Genomic DNA, 22317 nt, shown 5'->3' with positions numbered 1-22317 from the left:
ACGTCATTGATCATCTGTTCCCTATATCAGGGAACAGACAATCAGTGACACTGCCACTGTGAAGAACGGAGAAGGTGTGTTTACACACACACACACACACACACACACACACACCTCTCCCCGTTCTTCTGCTCCTGTGACCGATCGCGGCATGTATGACCTAATATGTGTTTCTAACTGTAGGGGGGTGTGGCTGTAGGTGTGACGTCATCGATTGTGTATCCCTATAAAAAGGGATCACACGATCGATGACGGAGCCACAGTGAAGAACGGGGAAGCTGTGTTTACGGGGAGCTTCGGACCGGGTCGCGGGCGTGCGACTGGACACTAGCACAGCACGTACATGTTCGTGCCTGTGCCCAGCAGTGCCATTCTGCCGACGTAAATGTGCAGGAGGCGGTCCTTAAGTGGTTAAAAAGGCAAAGTCTAAAAATAGTAGAGCGTTTGCTTTTTTGTTATGTTCCACAAGTGAGAGGCGCAAAGGGGAAAGGATTACCAACGCAGACGCTCCAACATAGCCAGCAGCAACATACGCTGCAAAACACACCACTCATCCATAGGTATGCCAAGTTAAATAAAAACAGGTGCTTGATGAAACAAGACAACACTGCTTTGGCTTGGAGAATAGTGAGGTTCCCAGCCCTATCAGACCAATAAAAGGGGCCAGAACTGGCACCGTTTTCATTTTGCCCTCTGTTTTACTTAGGTAAATCTGCCCCTTCAAAAAGGTATGCCGAGGACAGGGATTCATAGACATTCTTGACCCTCAATCACCAAATTGTGCCTTCCCACCTCAAAGTCATCTTAACGGGAGCGATCGATTTCACACCATGTCTGGAATACTGGACCCATACAGATTTTCCTCACAATTCACTTATTTTCAGACGTTAGAAAGATGATTGTTGTGTTAGAGATAAGATCTGAAATGAAGGATGAAAATGGAAAAATACCAGTGAAAAAGGAGATCAATTTGTTGCAAAAAAATAAATAAAAAAAATGATATATAAACCGTCTAGAATTGAACATTTACGTCACTAAGATTTGTATTTATTTTTTCTTTGCAGAGGTTAGACTGCTAATGCCAGCTATTAGCGGCGATTTGCAGCTAGCCTTTTAATTGCTAGATCGCTGGGAATTTTCCACAGAATTAGGTATTGATCTGCTACAAAACTGCTCTTTAGTGATTTGTAGTTAAAGCGGAGTTCCACTGAAAAAAAAAAAAAATATTAAAAGTCAGTAGCTAAGGGAGCTGCGGTGGCTCAACGCGATTGGAACTGCGCCGACAAGCCATTCACCTCTGCAGCTTAGGGGTTCGGATCCCGGTCTCGGCTACATGTGAATTGAGTTTGGTGATCTCAGCCCGGCTCCCGGTGGGTGCGCTATGCGAGGTAAGCCTGCGCTTAGTACGCCCACCCCCCTCCCACAAGAAACACCACACTTACACGCATTCGAAATTGGGTTAACATGCACGCACTTTGACCACGCGGTCTCTAAAAAGAGAGGTGAAGGACTAACGGGGCTGGTTGAGCGGGCTAGATCCTCTCACTCCCTTATAGGGAGTCCCTCTGCCCCGTTGGGCTTCAAAGCAGAGCAGGTAGGGCGGGCTGTGTGGGAGGACCCCCTCACACACCCGCCATTGCCACCCGGGGCATGGAGAAAGGAGGCAGATTGCCTCTGGGGGAGGCCTGCCTACTCCCAACTCCTGCAGTCCGGCTCCTCTCTCGAGTACATGCACAAAATACACAAAAAAAAAAAAAAGAAAACAAAGAAAAAAAAAAAAAAGTCAGTAGCTACAAATACATCAGCTGCTGACTTTTAAATATATGGACAATTACCTGCCTGTCCTGGGCACCCGCGATGTTGGCACCCAAAGCCGATCTCTCCCTCGGCTCTCGGGTGAAGGCGCCGACACCTTGAGTAAGGGAATCAGGACGTTAAGCCTTGCGGCTTTACTTTCTGGTTCCCTACTGCGCATGTGCGAGTCGCGTTGCGCTATCCCACTTATCTCCGCTGTCTTCTAGGACCTGTGCGTCTCCCAGAAGACAGCGAAGGGAGGACAGAGTAGGCGCCGGATGTGGCGTAGGTCACCGCGATCACCTATGCCTAGAGATGAGAGCAAAAACCTGTATTGCACAGGTATCTGCTCCATTCTCTTCCCCCCTGAAAGGAGACAAAATGAGAAACTGGGGGGGGGGATTCCAAAAATTTTGGGTGGAACTCCACTTTAAGCATAGCAACTACTACAACAATTTACAGAAAACCAAAAAAAACGGGGTCTCCCAATTCCGGGTCAACCGATTGCTGTGGTAGCCTCCGATTGACTACCACCACAGTGATCAGTCACTGAAGCCTACCCCTGTGTGTTTCTCTCTCTCTCTCTCCCCGTGAATGGAGGGGAAAGAGAAAAAATAATTATGAAAAAAAAACCCTAGATGATATGTACGGTTTTACCAACACATGTAAAAAGTTGCAAAACTGCGCTTGGGCATTAAGATTTGTTTTACCCTAAGGCATGAAGCAGTTAAAAATGACACGGTTAGCGAACCCAACGAAAAATATGATTTTGTTAGCAACAAAATCCCTGTAACAAAATGTGGGAGTAATTGCTGCCAGAAAAGTAGTTTTTCTGGCATTTTAGTGCTAAAAATAGCGCCTGTAAAGTGCCTGAAAAACGCTTTTAGACTGGGGTGGTGCACTTGCGGAACGTTCTGAAAAGTCCTGGGGCCGGATTCAGATATGAGATACGACGGCGTATCTCCTGATACGCCGTCGTATCTCTGAGTCCGGCCGGTCGTATCTATGCGACCGATTCAGAGAATCAGTTACACATAGATATCCCTAAGATCCGCCAGGTGTAAGTGTCTTACACAGTCGGATCTTAGGCTGCAATTTCAGGCTGGCCGCTAGGTGGCGCTTCCGTATGTTTTCCGCGAGGAATATGCAAATTAGGATTTACGCCGATTCAGAAACGCCTGCAAATCGCTTTGGCAGCACCACAACAAGGGCGTTTTTTTAACCTTTTATTTGGACACTAGCGGGGTTAAAAGCACCCCGCTAACGCGACCACGCTACAGTGTGAAAGGGGTTTAACAGTTAAAACCCGCCAGGTGTTCACTGCTGACTGGATTCCCACTAAGGAGAATCATCTATGTGTCCTGGTCACCATTATCACTGAACCAGAAAGTTTGGAAATCTCTACAATTTTACAGAGAGACACCTGTTCAGGGGACAATTTGAATGTCCTTTTCCTCACTTTGAAGAGATTCCCTCTCACTCCCTGTCTGCATGGATTTGATTTAAATCACTAGTTTAAAAAAAAAAAAAATAAAAAAAAAAAAAAAGCTCCTCCTCTGACCCGCTGTTGACTCACCGACAGTCTCATTCACTTTAATGGGACGGCTGGTGATGTGGCAGCGACACAACTAGGTGAGGGACGTTGGAGGCAGCAAGTGAGTGAATGCCCACTAACAGGCGCTGCTATGATGGATCTGAAATGACAGGCGCTCTTTAAAGGCACCATTCACACAGGCGGACTCCATTCCTACGGAGTCCGCCTGCTCCCGCCAGCTCAGCGGGAGATCAGTCCGCAGATCTCCGCTGAGCTGACGGATGACAAGCTCCCCTCTGCTGACTGAGCGGGGAGGGGCTTGTCTGGCACCGCTGTCTCCTATGGAGCGATCTGATGAAAACGGACAGCATGTCCGTTTTCATCAGATCTTACCCGATTGGACGGATGGGGACGTGCCCCCCATACGTCTGTTTTTAGCGGATCGGATAGGGTCGCATGTCAGCAGACATGTCTCCGCTGACATCCGACGCTCCATAGGGACTCATGGTTTCAGCATACCTACATAGGTCTATTGGAGTCCACGCCTCGATAGGTCAGGGCTGTTTTGGTAAACGGACTTGTAAAAAAACGGACCATTCGTCCGCCCGTGTGAAAGGGCCCTTAAAGAGACACTGACACCAATTAAAAAAAAAAAAAAAAAAATTGTAGGGAAAAAAAAAAAAAAAAAGATGTTTTTAAAAAGTTACTTGCAGTATATTTCTCAATTACAAATCTTTACACAAAAATAGGAATCTTTATTTTCAGGCATGTGGCTGTTATTTTCAAATCTCATTGGATAGGTTCTTATTACTGCTAGTGTCCCCAATGGGGAAATTCACATCCACTTCCTGTTTAGACAATGGGTTTCAGAAAGAATAGAAAGGGGAAATGTCAACAGGGCGCATTAAGAGCCTCAGTGAGATTTAACGGTCACCAGTCTACACAAACCTAAATATATAGATAGAGAGATAAAAAAAAAAAAAAAAAAAAAAAAAATTATAATAGCAGGTTCCTCGGACAATGAGACAATAATGACTTATGTATTACCGGTACATTTAAATTTCCATCATGTATCCCCATCACACTGCACAGGAGTCATGTCATGTCTGGTTTACTCCTTTGACCATATAAGGCAGGTGCGTTTCCATGGAGATGGAAGGCTAATAGAATGTCTGCCTTCTATCTCCATGAAAACACAACTGCCCACTCATGACATCATAGTGTAAGGCAGGGTTTATAAGGGAGGTGGGAGGCAGCTAGTCACTTGTTGTTGAGACAGCGAAGAGGTAGGTCATGTATTGCATTGCTCTGTGTGGATTGTAGAATAAGTGTGTGTGTGTTTTCCTGGAGAAGGGGCGTAGCGGGCAGTAATAGAATTTGTACTATTTTTAGAGCCTCAGTGAGATTTTTTACTTGTCCCCGGGGAGGGGGGAAGTAAAGATTTGTCAGGGGCTTGGAACCGTTTCTGAATTGTAAATAGTGAAAAGCCCATGTTAAAGAATAATGTCCGACTTTACCCTCATATTCTGAGCCCTGCAGTCATATCTCTGGTTCTATCCAGTAAATTATTGACGATTACAATAACCAATTGAGTGTCATCCTGTATACATCCCTTCATTTCCAGACATTTATCAATTTTCAGTGCTGTGATAGTTTGACAGACGATTACTTGGTCATGCAGTAATGTACCCAAATTGATTTTAAATAAAAAAAATAAAAATACACCAATAAAGATTTGGTGATATTTAACCACTTAAGGACCTGCACATGACTATATACGTCCTCTTTTTAAAGAGGGATATTTCGGTAACGGCAGCAGCTGCCACAACCGAGATATCCATCTCTTCAGACGCCAACGATAATGGTGGTCTGCACGGCGGATTCGCCACGAGATCACCGGTATCGGCGGCGGGAGAGGGGGCCCCCGCACCCGCTGCTCTCCCGCGCCCTCCGCCACTTACCGGAGCCGTCGACAGCAGCGGAGGCAATCGGGTCCTGTCTCCTGTTTGGCTGGGATACGAGTGAGGGGAAGATGGCCCCCACCTGTCTCCATAGCATAGCAGGGCGGAAGCGACGTCAAAACGTCACTTCCACCCATGCTTCTTAAAGGCAGTTTTTCTTTTTTAATTATTGCATTTTAGTCTATAAACATGACAGGTCCTCTTAAATATGAGATCTGGGGTCCAAAAGACCTCAAATCTTATATTTACACTAAAATGCAATAAATAAAAAAAGTGTCATTTGAAAAATAAATGTCCCTTTAAGAGCTATGGGCTGAAGTAACGTTTTGACGTCGCTTCCGCCCTGCAAAGACTTGGAGACGGGTGGGCGCCATCTTCCCCTCACTTGTCTCCATGACAGGTCTGGATCGCCTTCACCATTACCGACGGCCACGGTAAGCGGCGGAGGGCCCTGTCGCCGATAAAAGTGATCTTGCGGCAAATCTGAAAGAGAAACGCCGGTGACTTGTCCTCAATGTTCCCCTATGGGGGAAGTTCCTTCACTGACTGCGCAGGCGCAAACTTCCCGACGGAAATCTCCGAACCTCGCCCGGCATCCAGGCTCATTCTTTAACATCCCTGTGGATTGGAGGATGTTAAAAAAAGAGCCAGGAGGACCTGAGGCCGACTGGCCACTTTCCTCTAAATCCACGTCGCCCTGGATGCCGGCCGCCGTTCGGGGATTTCCGTCAGCAAGTTTGCACCTGCGCAGTGCTTGAAGGAACTTTCCCGATAGCTGGAACCATCTCAGCGCATCAGTTCGCGCATGCGCTGGAACTTCCATGATACCTGGAACCAGCACGGCAGATCACTGGCTCTTGAAGAGGATACAGGGGGTTATGGTAGCTAGGTGCTAACATAACAACTGTATTCCTCTTCAAAGACAGGACGTTTATAGTCATCCTGTGGAAAGCTAGCAGTTAAAAAAACAAACAAAAAAAAACACAATCATTGATGGTCACTGGAACCTTAACCCCAAAGCCCCCTCCCCCACTATTAGAAAATCTGTTCAAATCATAAGACGTTATTGCCTTGGCCTGTGAATCGGCTCCTGGTCAGTCGTTGTGTAATGATTGCCGTTAGTCGTAGTTCTGGCCAATGACTGTGTGTGATATCTAGTTATAAATAATGATCGCTAAATCTTGTCTTTTTTTATCTTTACAGTTTGTTATTATACTTTGAGTATCAAGAGGAATTCACAGAGCAAAAGATGTGCAGCAGAGTAAGTATCTACCTTTCATTTCACTATTCTGACACAATACATATATGTAAAGGGAGGGGCACATGACATTGGCAGAATATGGACACATGGCCACGTTTGTTTTCATTTGCCCTTTATTCCCACCTACATATCCTGTGAAGAACATATTTCCTGTCCCTGGGTGGCCATGCTCACTCCTTCACTGTATCTATAGAAGGGGTCATCACCACCACCCAGGCTGGACTACAAACCGGTTCATACTGATTACATATAGGGGATGGGAGATTAGTAGTTTACATAAGAACATCAGTAATGCTATCTATCCACAGCATTTTTGGCAAGATCATTGGGTATTTTCTGTATTAGCTGAAAATGGTCTTAGCCTTAAAAATGAAAACCCCAAATTCTGAGCAATTGGTGAGGGAAAAGCCTCCAATGGGGACACCCGAATGGTAGGAATTCCATTCACTTTAGAGAGTTTTACTTGAATTTCCTGTTGCGTCTCTAGGACAGGAAGTGATGGGAAATCTCCTGGACACAGAATAAAAATAACTTTATATGGGTATGAACGATCCCCTATACCATATAGCAGAAGATTTTGGATCGACATACACTGTGTGCAGGGAGGGGCGATGCCAAACATGGAGATCTAGACTATATGTCACACTTTATGTAATGCAGATCAAACTTTACAAGTAACTTCTAAATCACATCACTAACCGTACAAAACCAAATCCAAATTCATGCCAATGAAACTCAAATTTTATATCAGAACTCCCACTGACTTTTTTTCTTTTTATTTATAGGTTAATATAAACAGTCGGAGGATAATGCTGACGACAGATGAAAGAATTAGGAAGAAAGAAGCAAAGGAAATGAAAGCAAGGCTGGAAATAATCGATAGATGCCAAACCAATAAAAAAATAGTATGGGAAAATAAAAGAAGAGCAGAGGAGAAGAGGATAGAGGAGGATAAAAAAAAACAGGAGGTTAGATTGAGAACAACAGAGAGGGACAAGAAAGTAGAGAAGAAAAAGGTAAAACAGGGCCAAGAAATGATGAAAAACATTCTAACCCGCAATGCGAGATTACATCAGGAGAGAGTGGATAAGGAGAAACAGCGGGAGGAGAAAGACAAGAAGTTGGCGAAGATAGCACAGGAAAGGGACGAGAATTGGAGGAAAAGACAGAAGAAAGAGCGGGAAAAGGCAAACAAAATGAGGGAATACATTCTAACCCGCAATGCGAGATCACTGCAGGAGAGAGTGGATAAGGAGAATAAGCGGGAGGAGAGAGAAAAGAAAATAGCAAAGGAAGTACAGGCAAGGGCCAAGAAGCCGAAAGAGAAGATAGAGCTAAAAGAGGAACAAAAGATGACGGAGAGCACTGCATCCCTCAATGCGAGAAGGCGCCTGAGAAGTATGGAGGACAGGGAGAAGGCGCGGCAATGGAGAGACAGGAAGAACGCAAGGGATGCACAGAAAAAGGCAGAGGAGCTGAGGGAAAAAAAGAGGAAAGAGCAAGAAAAGGAGCGAGAAGAGGAACAAAAAAGACAGGAAAAAATCATCCACAAAATGAGAATGCAGTACCTGAGAACTAAAAGCGAGATACACCGGCTGGTGGAAGAAACCAAGGAAATGCGGGAAGAACGGGAGAGAGTACGGAATCAGAAAGTAGAGGAGAGGAAAGAGGAAGAAAGACAGACTGCAAACGTTCGGGCCGTCTATGCGTTAATTAGAAAAGAAGCCGAGGTGTTGGAAAAATACAACCGAGGAAATCTCCCACACTAAACAGGACAGGAGGCGGAGAGAGAGCACGTAAGAGGGGGAACGGTCGTCATAGGACAGGAGGGGGTGGGGAACGGTCGTCATAGGACAGGAGGGGTCGTCATAGGACAGGAGGGGGGGAGGGATCGTCATAGGACAGGGGGGAGGGGTCATCATAGGACAGGAGAGGGGGGGAGGGTCATCATAGGACAGGAGAGGGTCGTCATAGGACAGGGGGAGGGGTCGTCATAAGACAGGAGAGGGGGGAGGGTCGTCATAGGACAGGGGAGGGTCGTCATAGGACAGGAGGGGGGGAGGGATCGTCATAGGACAGGGGGGAGGGGTCGTCATAGGACAGGAGAGGGAAGGGTCGTCATAGGACAGGAGAGGGAAGGGTCGTCATAGGACAGGAGAGGGAAGGGTCGTCATAGGACAGGAGAGGGAAGGGTCGTCATAGGACAGGAGAGGGAAGGGTCGTCATAGGACAGGAGAGGGGGGGGGGAAGGGTCGTCATAGGACAGGAGGGGGGGAGGGATCGTCATAGGACAGGGGGGGGGGAGGGATCGTCATAGGACAGGAGAGGGAAGGGTCGTCATAGGACAGGAGAGGGAAGGGTCGTCATAGGACAGGAGAGGGAAGGGTCGTCATAGGACAGGAGAGGGAAGGGTCGTCATAGGACAGGAGAGGGAAGGGTCGTCATAGGACAGGAGAGGGAAGGGTCGTCATAGGACAGGAGAGGGAAGGGTCGTCATAGGACAGGAGAGGGGGGGGGAAGGGTCGTCACAGGACAGGAGAGGGGGGGGGGAAGGGTCGTCATAGGACAGGAGAGGGGGGAGGAAGGGTCGTCATAGGACAGGAGAGGGGGGGGGGGGAAGGGTCGTCATAGGACAGGAGAGGGGGGGGAAGGGTCGTCATAGGACAGGACAGGAGAGGGGGGGGGGGAAGGGTCATCATAGGACAGGAGAGGGGGGAAGGGTCATCATAGGACGGGAGGGTCATCATAGGACGGGAGGGGGGGGGAGGGTCATCATAGGACGGGAGGGGGGGGGAAGGGTCATCATAGGACAGGGGAGGGTAGTCATAGGACAGGAGAGGGGGGAGGGTAGTCATAGGACAGGAGAGGGGGGGGGAGGGTCATCATAGGACGGGAGGGGGGAGGGTCATCATAGGACGGGAGGGGGGGGGGGGGGGGAAGGGTCATCATAGGACAGGGGAGGGTAGTCATAGGACAGGAGAGGGGGGGAGGGTAGTCATAGGACAGGAGAGGGGGGGAGGGGTCATCATAGGACAGGGGAGGGGGGAAGGGTCATCATAGGACAGGGGAGGGTCGTCATAGGACAGGAGAGGGGGGAGGGTAGTCCTAAGACAGGAGAGGGGGGAGGGTAGTCCTAAGACAGGAGAGGGGGGGGAAGGGTCGTCATAGGACAGGAGAGGGGGGGAAGGGTCGTCATAGGACAGGAGAGGGGTCATCATAGGACAGGAGAGGGGTCATCATAGGACAGGAGAGGGGGGAGGGTAGCCATAGGACAGGAGAGGGTAGTCATAGGACAGGAGAGGGGGGGTAGTCATAGGACAGGGGAGAGGGGAGGGTCGTCATAGGACAGGAGAGGGGGGGAGGGTCGTCATAGGACAGGAGAGGGGGGGAGGGTCGTCATAGGACAGGAGAGGGGGGGAGGGTCGTCATAGGACAGGAGAGGGGGGGAGGGTCGTCATAGGACAGGAGAGGGGGGAAGGGTCGTCATAGGACAGGAGAGGGGGGGAGGGTCGTCATAGGACAGGAGAGGGGGGGAGGGTCGTCATAGGACAGGAGAGGGGGGGAGGGTCGTCATAGGACAGGAGAGGGGGGGAGGGTCGTCATAGGACAGGAGAGGGGGGGAGGGTCGTCATAGGACAGGAGAGGGGGGGAGGGTCGTCATAGGACAGGAGGGGGGGGGAGGGTCGTCATAGGACAGGAGAGGGGGGGAGGGTCGTCATAGGACAGGAGAGGGGGGGAGGGTCGTCATAGGACAGGAGAGGGGGGGAGGGTCGTCATAGGACAGGAGAGGGGGGGAGGGTCGTCATAGGACAGGAGAGGGGGGGGGAGGGTCGTCATAGGACAGGAGGGGGGGGGGGGGGAAGGTTCATCATAGGACAGGGGAGGGTCGTCATAGGACAGGAGAGGGGGGAGGGTAGCCATAGGACAGGAGAGGGTAGTCATAGGACAGGAGAGGGGGGGTAGTCATAGGACAGGGGAGAGGGGAGGGTAGTCATAGGACAGGGGAGGGTCGTCATAGGACACGGGAGGGGGGGGGAAGGGTCGTCATAGGACAGGAGAGGGGGGGGAGGGTCGTCATAGGACAGGAGAGGGGGGGGAGGGTCGTCATAGGACAGGAGAGGGGGGGGAGGGTCGTCATAGGACAGGAGAGGGGGGGGAGGGTCGTCATAGGACAGGAGAGGGGGGGGAGGGTCGTCATAGGACAGGAGAGGGGGGGGAGGGTCGTCATAGGACAGGAGAGGGGGGGGGGAGGGTCGTCATAGGACAGGAGAGGGGGGGGGGAGGGTCGTCATAGGACAGGAGAGGGGGGGGGAGGGTCGTCATAGGACAGGAGAGGGTCGTCATAGGACAGGAGAGGGGGGGGGAAGGGTCGTCATAGGACAGGAGAGGGGGGGGGAGGGTCGTCATAGGACAGGAGAGGGGGGAAGGGTCGTCATAGGACAGGAGAGGGGGGGAAGGGTCGTCATAGGACAGGAGAGGGGGGGGGAAGGGTCGTCATAGGACAGGAGAGGGGGGGGGGAAGGGTCGTCATAGGACAGGAGAGGGGGGGGAAGGGTCGTCATAGGACAGGAGAGGGGGGGGAAGGGTCGTCATAGGACAGGAGAAGGGGGGGAAGGGTCGTCATAGGACAGGAGAGGGAGGGGGGAAGGGTCGTCATAGGACAGGAGAGGGGGGGAAGGGTCATCATAAGACGGGAGGGGGGGGGGAAGGGTCGTCATAGGACAGGAGAGGGGGAGGGTAGCCATAGGACAGGAGAGGGTAGTCATAGGACAGGAGAGGGGGGGTAGTCATAGGACAGGGGAGGGCAGTCATAGGACAGGAGAGGGGGGAGGGCAGTCATAGGACAGGAGAGGGGGGAAGGGTCGTCATAGGACAGGAGAGGGGGGAAGGGTCGTCATAGGACAGGAGAGGGGGGAAGGGTCGTCATAGGACAGGAGAGGGGGGAAGGGTCGTCATAGGACAGGAGAGGGGGGAAGGGTCGTCATAGGACAGGAGAGGGGGGAAGGGTCGTCATAGGACAGGAGAGGGGGGAAGGGTCGTCATAGGACAGGAGAGGGGGGAAGGGTCGTCATAGGACAGGAGAGGGGGGGGGGGGAAGGGTCGTCATAGGACAGGAGAGGGGGAGGGTCGTCATAGGACGGGAGGGGGGGGGAAGGGTCATCATAGGACGGGAGGGGGGGGGGGAAGGGTCATCATAGGACAGGGGAGGGTCGTCCTAGGACAGGAGAGGTGGGGAGGGTCGTCCTAGGACAGGAGAGGGGGGCAGGGTAGTCATAGGACAGGAGAGGGGGGGAAGGGTCGTCATAGGACAGGAGAGGGGGGGGAAGGGTCGTCATAGGACAGGAGAGGGGGGGGAGGGTCGTCATAGGACAGGAGAGGGGGGGAGGGTCGTCATAGGACAGGAGAGGGGGGGAGGGTAGTCATAGGACAGGAGAGGGGGAGGGTAGTCATAGGACAGGAGAGGGGGGAGGGTAGTCATAGGACAGGAGAGGGGGGAGGGTAGTCATAGGACAGGAGAGGGGGGAGGGTAGTCATAGGACAGGAGAGGGGGGAGGGTAGTCATAGGACAGGAGAGGGGGGGGGAGGGTCGTCATTGGACAGGAGAGGGTCGTCATAGGACAGGAGAGGGGGGAAGGGTCGTCATAGGACAGGAGAGGGGGGGGGAAGGGTCGTCATAGGACAGGAGGGGGGGGGAAGGGTCATCATAGGACGGGAGGGGGGGGGGAGGGTCATCATAGGACAGGGGAGGGTCGTCCTAGGACAGGAGAGGGGGGGAGGGTCATCATAAGACGGGAGGGGGGGGGGGAAGGGTCGTCATAGGACAGGAGAGGGGGAGGGTAGCCATAGGACAGGAGAGGGTAGTCATAGGACAGGAGAGGGGGGGTAGTCATAGGACAGGGGAGGGCAGTCATAGGACAGGAGAGGGGGGGAGGGCAGTCATAGGACAGGAGAGGGGGGAAGGGTCGTCATAGGACAGGAGAGGGGGGAAGGGTCGTCATAGGACAGGAGAGGGGGGAAGGGTCGTCATAGGACAGGAGAGGGGGGAAGGGTCGTCATAGGACAGGAGAGGGGGGAAGGGTCGTCATAGGACAGGAGAGGGGGGAAGGGTCGTCATAGGACAGGAGAGGGGGGAAGGGTCGTCATAGGACAGGAGAGGGGGGAAGGGTCGTCATAGGACAGGAGAGGGGGGAAGGGTCGTCATAGGACAGGAGAGGGGGGAAGGGTCGTCATAGGACAGGAGAGGGGGGAAGGGTCGTCATAGGACAGGAGAGGGGGGGGGGGGAAGGGTCGTCATAGGACAGGAGAGGGGGAGGGTCGTCATAGGACGGGAGGGGGGGGGAAGGGTCATCATAGGACGGGAGGGGGGGGGGGAAGGGTCATCATAGGACAGGGGAGGGTCGTCCTAGGACAGGAGAGGTGGGGAGGGTCGTCCTAGGACAGGAGAGGGGGGCAGGGTAGTCATAGGACAGGAGAGGGGGGAAGGGTCGTCATAGGACAGGAGAGGGGGGAAGGGTCGTCATAGGACAGGAGAGGGGGGAAGGGTCGTCATAGGACAGGAGAGGGGGGAAGGGTCGTCATAGGACAGGAGAGGGGGGAAGGGTCGTCATAGGACAGGAGAGGGGGAAAGGGTCGTCATAGGACAGGAGAGGGGGAAGGGTCGTCATAGGACAGGAGAGGGGGGAAGGGTCGTCATAGGAAGAAGGGGGAAGAAAAAGGAGAGAGAGGGGGGGAGAGGATAGGGATTGTTGGACCAGCTATAGGAGGTTGGACGCTGGTTCCTTTTTTTTATTATTATTTTGGTGTGTGTTAAACCAGCCATAGGGGGAGGTTGGTTCCTTTTTTTAGGTGTGTGTTGTACCAGCGATTGGGGAAGGTTGGAGGCTGGTACTTTTCTAATAATAATAATAATAAAATTATTATTATTATTATTATTAAGGTGTGTGTTGGACCAGCTATATGGGAAGGCTGGTTCCTTTTATTGTAGGTGGATCTGTTAGTTTTAGCAGGGCTTGGCCACTGGCAGGGTGCTATTAACTCCCCAGAAGGGGTTAAAAGCGCTTGCTTAGTGCTGCTATCAAATCACTTTTAAAGTGGTGCCCATTCATTTCAATAGGCAGTGGTGGTGGAGGAGGAGCTCCCGCACCGCCCCAAAGATGCCGCCTTGCAGGAAATGTTTTCCTGTCTTGCAAGCGCACCGCCTGAGTGTGAAAGCTCTCAGGATGGTACTTTCTTTTATTATTATTTTTTAGGTGTGTGTTGAACAAAGCAGTCTGGACAGAGCCTCGTGTGGCCACGCCATTTTTAAATTGCGAAAGTGGGTGCGGGGAGAGGATCCCCCGCCTACTGTAACAGGGGGGGGGGGGGGGAGTGGTTGCAGATGCTGGAACATGTAGCATGTTCTATAGGTGAACCTATCATTAAGGCTCCTTTCACACCTTGGCGTTCCGTTTTGCAGGCAGAATCACCCAAAATACGTTCTTATACTTTTTTGGGGCATCGGGCGTCCCGAAATACTATTTGTGCATTTTTGCCACGATTTGTCGGGCGACAATTTGGTGCCACTGAAAACAACAAGGATCACAATTTGCAACGTTTCCAAATCCCAAACCTCATGCACACTGGACGTTATAAAAAAAAAGCCAATAACATTAGCTGTAGAAAGCTGTAGAGTGAGTTTTTCTGTGTTTTTTAGCAAAACTATATTCCCATAAAAGCTTGGGGCTCAAAAACGCTGAATAGCCGTGTTTTTCGTTATTTAACCACTTACTGCCCGGCCTATAGCAGAATGATGGCCGGGCGGTGGTTACGCTATCCTGATTGGACGTAATATGACGTCCAGCAGGATAACAGCCACCGTGCGCCCCTGGGGGGGGGGCGTGCATTGGCTGTTATCCTGCTGGACGTCATATTACGTCCAGTCAGGATAGCGCAACCACCGCCCGGCCGTCATTCTGCTATAGGCCGGGCAGTAAGTGGTAAACACAGGCAGAGGAAGTGATGTCAAGCTCTACGACGCAGCATGAAAAGAGTCCTCACCGGCTTGCGCTACACTTTTAGCGCCAGCCTTATGAGGTGGACTGGGCCGCAAGACAAAACGGCCTGGCGCCCCCATATTGGCTTTCGGGAATTTACAAATGCAGCAATTTTAAAATCAGATAAAAGGTTTAGCACTGGGAAACACTATTTGATAGATAACAGTGCATTTTATATACAACTATATAGATCAGACCAAAATGAGGGACAAATGAGGAGGAATGAGGGACATTGCTCCAAATCAGGGACAGTCCCTCAAAATCAGGGACAGTTGGGAGCTATGCTACACTAACAGAGGACGTCCAGATGTACATAAACTGACCGCTCCATGCTTTAGATAGATGTACACACACACACACAACCAAATTAGGAGAGAGTAGACACACACAGATTATAGGATGAGGCCGTACTACAAACATACACCCAACATTAGAAAAAGGATGACTAGCATCCAGTAGGGTAGCTTAGTGTAGTTAGTGTAGGTCCTGCCCTAGAAGAGTCTACCTTGCCGTGGTGGGCAGGCTTGGAATCTCTTGGTCAAAAGAGTGTCAGCGAATGGGTGAGAGGATCACTAGATCTTCACTTCTGGCCAATTGATTTTACCAAAGGACTCTTGGTTTAATCCGAATATATATAGCTGGAAAAGGAAAAATGTGTATAGGTCCATAATTATACTTTCATAAAACACACAATAATAATTTGGTAAATTTACATTTGAATTGCTTTCTCTTTTATTTAATCCTTTCCTGACCGGGGGGTTATTACCACTTGGATGCACAGGCCACATTTGCAAGGCTGGAAGGGGCTCTTTGACTATTTCTTCCACTTCTGGGGTGTGTAGGGATATGCAATAGGTGTTTTTCAGGTGGAACTTGATGGAACTCAGTTCCACCACCTCTGGCTCAGACCCTTTGGTGCCTGCTCACCACAATCACTTGTAAACACAGAAGTCTGGTTTCTGTGTTTACAAGTGAGAGCTCTGCACTCTGTGTGTAACCCACCCCCCCTCTCGAACTCTGCACTCTGTTTTATAACCCCCCGTGAACTCTGCACTCTGTTTTATAACCCCCTCCTGAACTCTGCACTCTGTGTGTAATGCAATCCTGGTATTTAAAGTGGAGGTTCACCCAAAAACCTTTTTTTTTAACATTAGATTGAGGCTCGTTTTGTCAAGGGGAATCGGGTGTTTTTTTTTTACAATCAAAGCAGTACTTACCGTTTTAGAGATGCATCTTCTCCACCGCTTCCGGGTATGGGCTGCGGGACTGGGCGTTCCTACTTGATTGACAGGCTTCCGACGGTCGCATACATCGCGTTGCGATTTTCCGAAAGTAGCCGAACGTCGGTGCGCAGGCGCCGTATAGAGCCGCACCGACGTTCGGCTTCTTTCGGCTACTCGTGACGGGGATGTATGCGACCGTCGGAAGCCTGTCAATAAAATAGGAACGCCCAGTCCCGAAGACCATACCCGGAAGCGGCGGAGAAGATCGCTCTCTAAAACGGTAAATACTGCTCGGGTTTTAAAAAAACTACCCGATTCCCCTTGACAAAATGAGCATCAATATAATCTTAAAAAAAAATTTCCGGGTGAACTCCCGCTTTAATGCCCCTCCTACTGTTCGTGAAATTTAACTGACCACACCCACTATTTGATGTGATTTGGAGGGTGTGTGTAGGGGGGAGGGGTTTTTGGGGGTTGTGGTTGAGTTCCAGCACCTATTGTTTGAGAAATAAATGCCCTGTATATATGTATGTACTGACAAGCCCCTTATGTGACAGTAGTGACAACAAGGTCCTCTCAATGGAGACATCAGGGGTCTTCACCCCAAGGACAGGATATATATGATTAAATCCTGAAATAAAACCTCCCCCTTAACTAGGAAAATAAATCAAGTTCTCAGGGAATTTTATATTCCTACACATTCCTCTCACAAAATATACAGGGAATTATTTCCTGTTATCCAGGGCTAGAGGATCTTCTCTATTCGGAAGAAGTGTTTTTCTGCCCTCACAATCTATACTTTAGTATTAAGCCTTTCTCTAGTCTCCAATATAATTGTAAAATTCTCAATTTTAAAATCTCTTGCTTCTTAAAGTGTAGGGCCGAAACAACTAATCGATTAATTTCATAGTCGATTACTATTTTCATAATCGATTAATCGGCCAGTAACATAATGGGCAAAAAATAAATAAAAAAATATCCCTTTACAGCAGGGATCGACAAATCCCGGGCGCCAGGTCGCCATGGCGACTAGAAATAGTGTCCTGGTGACTGGTGGCTTTTTTTTTGTGAGCTGGCGCCATCTGGTGGTGAGCCGTTGGTATTACAAGTTATTACCACCAGATGTGAGCTGGCGCCATCTGGTGGTGGCCGTTGGTATTACAAGTTAAGCATTACAAGTTAAACAGCAATTCTAATGTCATTTTTCACTATTTTCACTGCCATCTTCTTCCCTCCAATTAGAACCCCCAAACATTATATATATTTTTTATCCTAACACCCTAGAGAATAAAATGGCGATCGTTGAAATGCTTTCTGTCTCGTCGTACGTGTCTTACAAGCGTACTTTTTTGGGAAAAAATTACACTTTTTTTTAATTAAAAAATAAGACAGTGAAGTTATCCCCATTTTTTTTTTAATATTATGAAAGATAATGTTACACCGAGTAAATTCATACCCAACATGTCACGCTTCAAAATTGCGTCCGCTCGTGGAATGCCGACAAACTTTTACCCTTTAAAATCTCCATAGATGTTTAAAAAAAATCTACAGGTTGCATGTTTTGAGTTACAGAGGAGGTCTAGGGCTAGAATTATTGCTCTCGGTCTACCAATCGCGGCGATATCTCACATGTGTGGTTTGAACACCGTTTACATATGCAGGCGCTGCTCACGTATGTGTTCGCTTCGGGACGGGGTGCGTTTTCTGGCTCCTAACTTTTTTAGCTGGCTCCTAGATTCCAAGCAAATTTGTCAACCCCTGCTTTATAGTACAAAAAGAGCAAATCGCTACTTTCACTGTACAAAATTAACCCCTTACAGTAGCGATTATTTGCGCTTTTTTTTTTTTTACTAATTTTTTTTTTTTTTCTTTACCCCATTATGTTACTAAACATCTCAGGCCTGGGTCACACCTCTGTGTTTTTTGCAGAAACACACTACAGTTCATTTACATTGTTTCCTATGGGACACGTTCACATCCATGCTTTTTTCAGCTGCTGTGTATTTGTAAAGGGCAAGGACTTTTTTTTAATGCACACCGTTTTTTTTGGTTCAATATACTTCAATGGAGAAGCTGCAGAAAAGCATGTAATACGTTTTTGCGGCAATTTGTGTTTTTTTAATCCAACAACAAATTGGCCCAAAAAAAAAAAAATGCAAATCGCAGCAAAAATTACTTTTTTTTTTTTTTTTTTTTTAGAGTCGGTTCACACTAGGGCGACACGACTTCCAGCGCGACTTTCAGAGGCGACTCCGACACGACTTGAACATGAACCACAGGGCGATCTGGGGCGATTTACAACACGACTTGAAGTCGTCTCCAGTACAGGAGACATTCCAGTGGCCAATAAAACAACAATCAGCTCTGGGAGAGGGAGGGGGAGGGAGAGGTTTGCCTGAGAAATGTATGTTATCTTCCTGGAAAGTCGCTTCAGTTAAGACAGTGATCCGACTTCTGAGGCGACTTCCATTGAAATCAATGGGTACAAATCGCCTACAAGTCGGATTGAAGTAGTACAGGAACCTTTTCTGAAGTCGGATCGCCTTGAGTCGTGTGTATTAACACGGCTCCCATTCACTTCCATTGTTTTTCTCTACAGTGCGACTTGGGACGACTTGAGGCGACATGAAGTCGGATCGCAAGTCGCCCCAGTGTGAACCGGCTCTAAGGTTATTAACCAAAACAATAAATCGGCCAACTAATCGATTATGAAAATAATCGTTAGTTGCAGCCCTAGTTTTATCCATTCCCTTGTTTCAATATAATCTATTCAGGATATATTTTCTGCACATACCTTTTTTAAAACTCTCATATTTATATTGTGCTCTTTATGTAAGCAGCATAGATAGGAAATTACTAGTGTGCCACCTGTGCCCAGTGAAGTGTGGTAAAAGATTATTTTTTCCTCTATAGGAAGGCACAAAGATCTGAGGATTCTGGCACTCTAAGAACACGTTGGAAATGCTTGTTGAATGATCTAGGCATCTGGCAAATATATGGGAAGAAAACACCCATGTGTTAAAAGTCTAACCAAAAAATAGGTTTTTGTGAATTGCCCATCTGATTCCCTTATGTATTACAGCAGGCCTGGACAAGTCCCAGGAGCCATCTGGCCAAAGATTGTAAAACGAATCCCAAAGCCCCAGGTCTAAGAAATCTGCAACTTATTATTGCCCTATGCTTTACAAATGTTATCACATGCCGCTGGAGGGCTTCGTTTTAATTTAAAGTGGTTGTAAACCCACTTTTTGTACTTTTACCTACAGGTAAGCCTATAACAAGGCTTACCTGTAGGTAAGGAGAATATCTCCTAAACCTGCACGGTTTAGGAGATATTCCCCTCGCAATGCGCCGCTGCGCATGCGCAGGGGGGATCTACGGCGAAAGGACCGGCAGCCGCCGGACCTTGTCGAGTTTTAAATCTGCCGCGCGCACGCGCGGGAGTGACGTCATCGCCGCTCCAGCCAATCACATCGCTGGAGCGGCGATACCCGGAAGACACGCCGAGGCAAGATGAAATCTCGCTCGGCGTGAACCAGGTAAGTGCTACGCACCTCGTTTCGAGGTAAGTATTTCATAATGAGCTAATATGCAGTGCATATTAGCTCATTATGACTTTTCCCTTACAGGAGAAAAAAAAATAAAAAATTTCATGCGGGTTTACAACCACTAAGTAAAATGTGGTGATGTGTGGTGTATACTAGCTCATGATATTGCCTTGCAGGTGGAAACTTTTTTTTTTCTTACAGAGTTTACTGAGGGCATGTGCATTCCAGTGCGTTTCTTGATGTGTTTTACTGTGTTCCAGTACAGTTCATTGCAGAAAACACACAAAAAAAAAAAAACACACCGCACGTTCTACACTTTTTTTTTTTTCGGAACACACTTGAACTGACTGCATTGGTGTGAACTATGCCATTGGAAACCATATAACCTACTATGCATGCGTTTTTGCACTGCATGTGGATGAACCAGCCCTAAGGGCTAAATTGCTACTAAACTAGGGCTGCAACTAACGATTATTTTCATAATCGATTAGTTGGCCGATTATTGTTTCGATTAATCGGATACTAGCCTTAAAAAAAAAAAAAAATTGGAATATTTTTATTTTGCAAAAACGCTAAAAACGTTGAAAGGCTCCCTGCAAAGCTACTGGCGTTTTTTATAGCCTTTTTTTAGCTTCTGTGTGCATGGAGCCTTAACCACTTCCATACCGGGCACTTACGCCCCTTCCTGCCCAAGCCAATTTTCAGCTTTCAGCACTGTCGCACTTTGAATGACAATTGCGCGGTCGTGCTACACTGTACCCAAACAATTTTTTTATCATTTTGTTCCCACAAATAGAGCTTTCTTTTGGTGGTATTTGATCACCTCTGCGGTTTTTATTTTTTGCGCTATAAACAAAAGAAGAGTGACAATTTTAAAAAAAAAACACTATTTTTTACTTTTTTATTTAATAAATATCACAATTTTTTTTTTAAAAAACGTTTTTTTTCCTCAGTTTAGGCCGATATGTATTCTTCTACATATTTTTGGTAAAAAAAATCGCAATGATCATATATTGATTGGTTTGCGCAAAAGTTATAGCGTTTACAAAATAGCTGATAGATTTATGGCATTTTTATTTTATTAATTTTTTTACTAGTATTGGCGGCGATTTGCGATTTTTTTACTGTCACCGTGACATTGCGGCGAACACATCGGACACTTTTGACACGTTTTTGGCGCCATTCACATCTATACAGCGATTAATGCGATAAATGTGCACTAATTACTGTATAAATGTGACTGGCATTCAAGGGGTTAACACTAGGGGGTGAGGGAGGGGTTAATATGTATACCTAAATTGTGTTCTAACTGGGGGGGAAGGGGGGCGACTGGGGGAGGTGACCGATCTATGTCCCTATGTACAAGGGACACAGATCGGTCTCCTCTCTCCCCTGACAGGACGTGGAGCTCTGTGTTTACACACAGAGCTCCACGTCTTGTCCCTGTAGCCGCCGATTCCGAGTGCCTGGCGGACATCGCGACCGCCAGGCACGCGCATCGGCATCTCGGGGACGCGCCGGGTGCTCGCACGCCCCCCAGTGGCCCGCAAGAATACAGGACGTCAATTGACGTCCTGTTGAATTTTCAGAGTCACCGTGGAGCCGTCATTTGACGATGGCCCGGTGCTCTAGTGGTTAAATGATTCAGATCAACCAACAAATTGTAATATTACACAAAGATAACTCGAGTAAATCCAAGATGCATTTTTTTTATTTATTTTTTATTATTTAATTTATTAAAGGGGAAAAAGCTGTTCAATCCTGTCTGGTCCTATGTGAAAAAGTAATTGCCTCTTTCCAGGCTAAATCATGAATGAACTAGAGCCGAAACAACTAATCGATTATAATTTTCAAAATCGATTAAATCGGCCAGTAACATAATGGGGTTAAAAAATAAAAAAAAAAGCCCTTTTATAGTACAAAAAAGCAAATCGCTACTGTAAATATTACTTTCACTGTCCCACAGTAAAAAAAATGAACCCCTTACAGTAGCGATTATTTGCTCTTTTTGTACTTATTTTTGTTTTTTTAACCCCCATTATGTTACTAAACATCTCAGGCCTGGATTCACACCTGTTTTTTGGTGCTTTTTGCAGAAACACACTACAGTTCATTTACATGTTTTCATATGGGACACGTTCACATCCATGGTTTTATTTCAGCTGCTGCGTATTTGGAATGGGCAAAGACTTTAACGCAAAACGGTGCTATTTTTTTTTTGGTTCAATATACTTCAATGGAAAAGCGGCAGAAAAACATGTAATGTGTTTTTGCGGCAATTTGTGTTTTGTAATCTGCCCAACAACAAATTGGCCCAAAATGTTTTGAAATTTTTTTTTTTTTTTTTTTAAGGCTATTATCCGATTAATTGAACAATAATCGGGCAACTAATCGATTATGAAAATAATCGTTAGTTGCAGCCCTAAAATGAACTGTAACCAACCACAATTTTTTGGAAAGCCAAGTTAAATTTTACTTTCCACACCCAGGCCTGATTACTGCCAGACCTGTTGAATCAAGAAATCACATAAATAGAAGCTGTCTGACAAAGTGGAGCACACCAACAGATCACAAAAAGCCACACATCAAGCCACAATCTAAAAAAATTCAAGAACATTAGATTAGATGCACAAAGTAATGTACTTGTATCAGTCTAGGAAGGGTTTCAAAGTCATTTCTAAGGCTTTGGAACTCAAGTGAACCATGGCGGGAGGCATTATCCACAAATGGAGATAACTTGGAAAAGTGTTGAACTTTCCCAGAAATGGCCGGCCTAAAAAAAAAAAAAAAAAAAACACAAGGAGGATGATGATGAATCATCCAGGAGATCATAAAAGTGCTCATGATTCAACAACAAGAAAGAGACTGAACAAAAATGGCATCCATGGGAAAAGTTCCAAGGCTAAAGCCACTGCTGACCAAAAAGAACACAAAGGCTCGTCTCACATTTACCAAAAAACAGC

General features: G+C 47.9%; 1 protein-coding gene across 3 annotated transcripts in view; it reads right to left on the bottom strand.

Annotated features, from left to right (window-relative positions):
- Positions 1–22317, bottom strand: part of ZBTB44 (zinc finger and BTB domain containing 44) — a 96880-nt gene that overhangs the window by 53599 nt on the left and 20964 nt on the right. For 2 of the 3 annotated variants that reach the window (XM_040326228.1, XM_040326226.1), the window contains exon 2: positions 793–920. The exons of the other annotated variant lie outside the window; for it this stretch is intronic. In XM_040326228.1, coding sequence (XP_040182162.1) covers positions 793–803 — 11 coding nt within the window. In that variant the 5' untranslated portion in view covers positions 804–920. The remainder of the gene's footprint in view (positions 1–792; positions 921–22317) is intronic. 3 annotated transcript variants of the gene reach the window in all.

This window comes from Rana temporaria, chromosome 10 (assembly GCF_905171775.1).
Source record: "Rana temporaria chromosome 10, aRanTem1.1, whole genome shotgun sequence".
In the NCBI taxonomy this organism is placed as follows: Eukaryota; Metazoa; Chordata; class Amphibia; order Anura; family Ranidae; genus Rana; species Rana temporaria.
The sequence above is the reverse complement of the archived record's forward strand: the minus strand, read 5'-3'. Positions and strand labels throughout refer to the sequence as shown.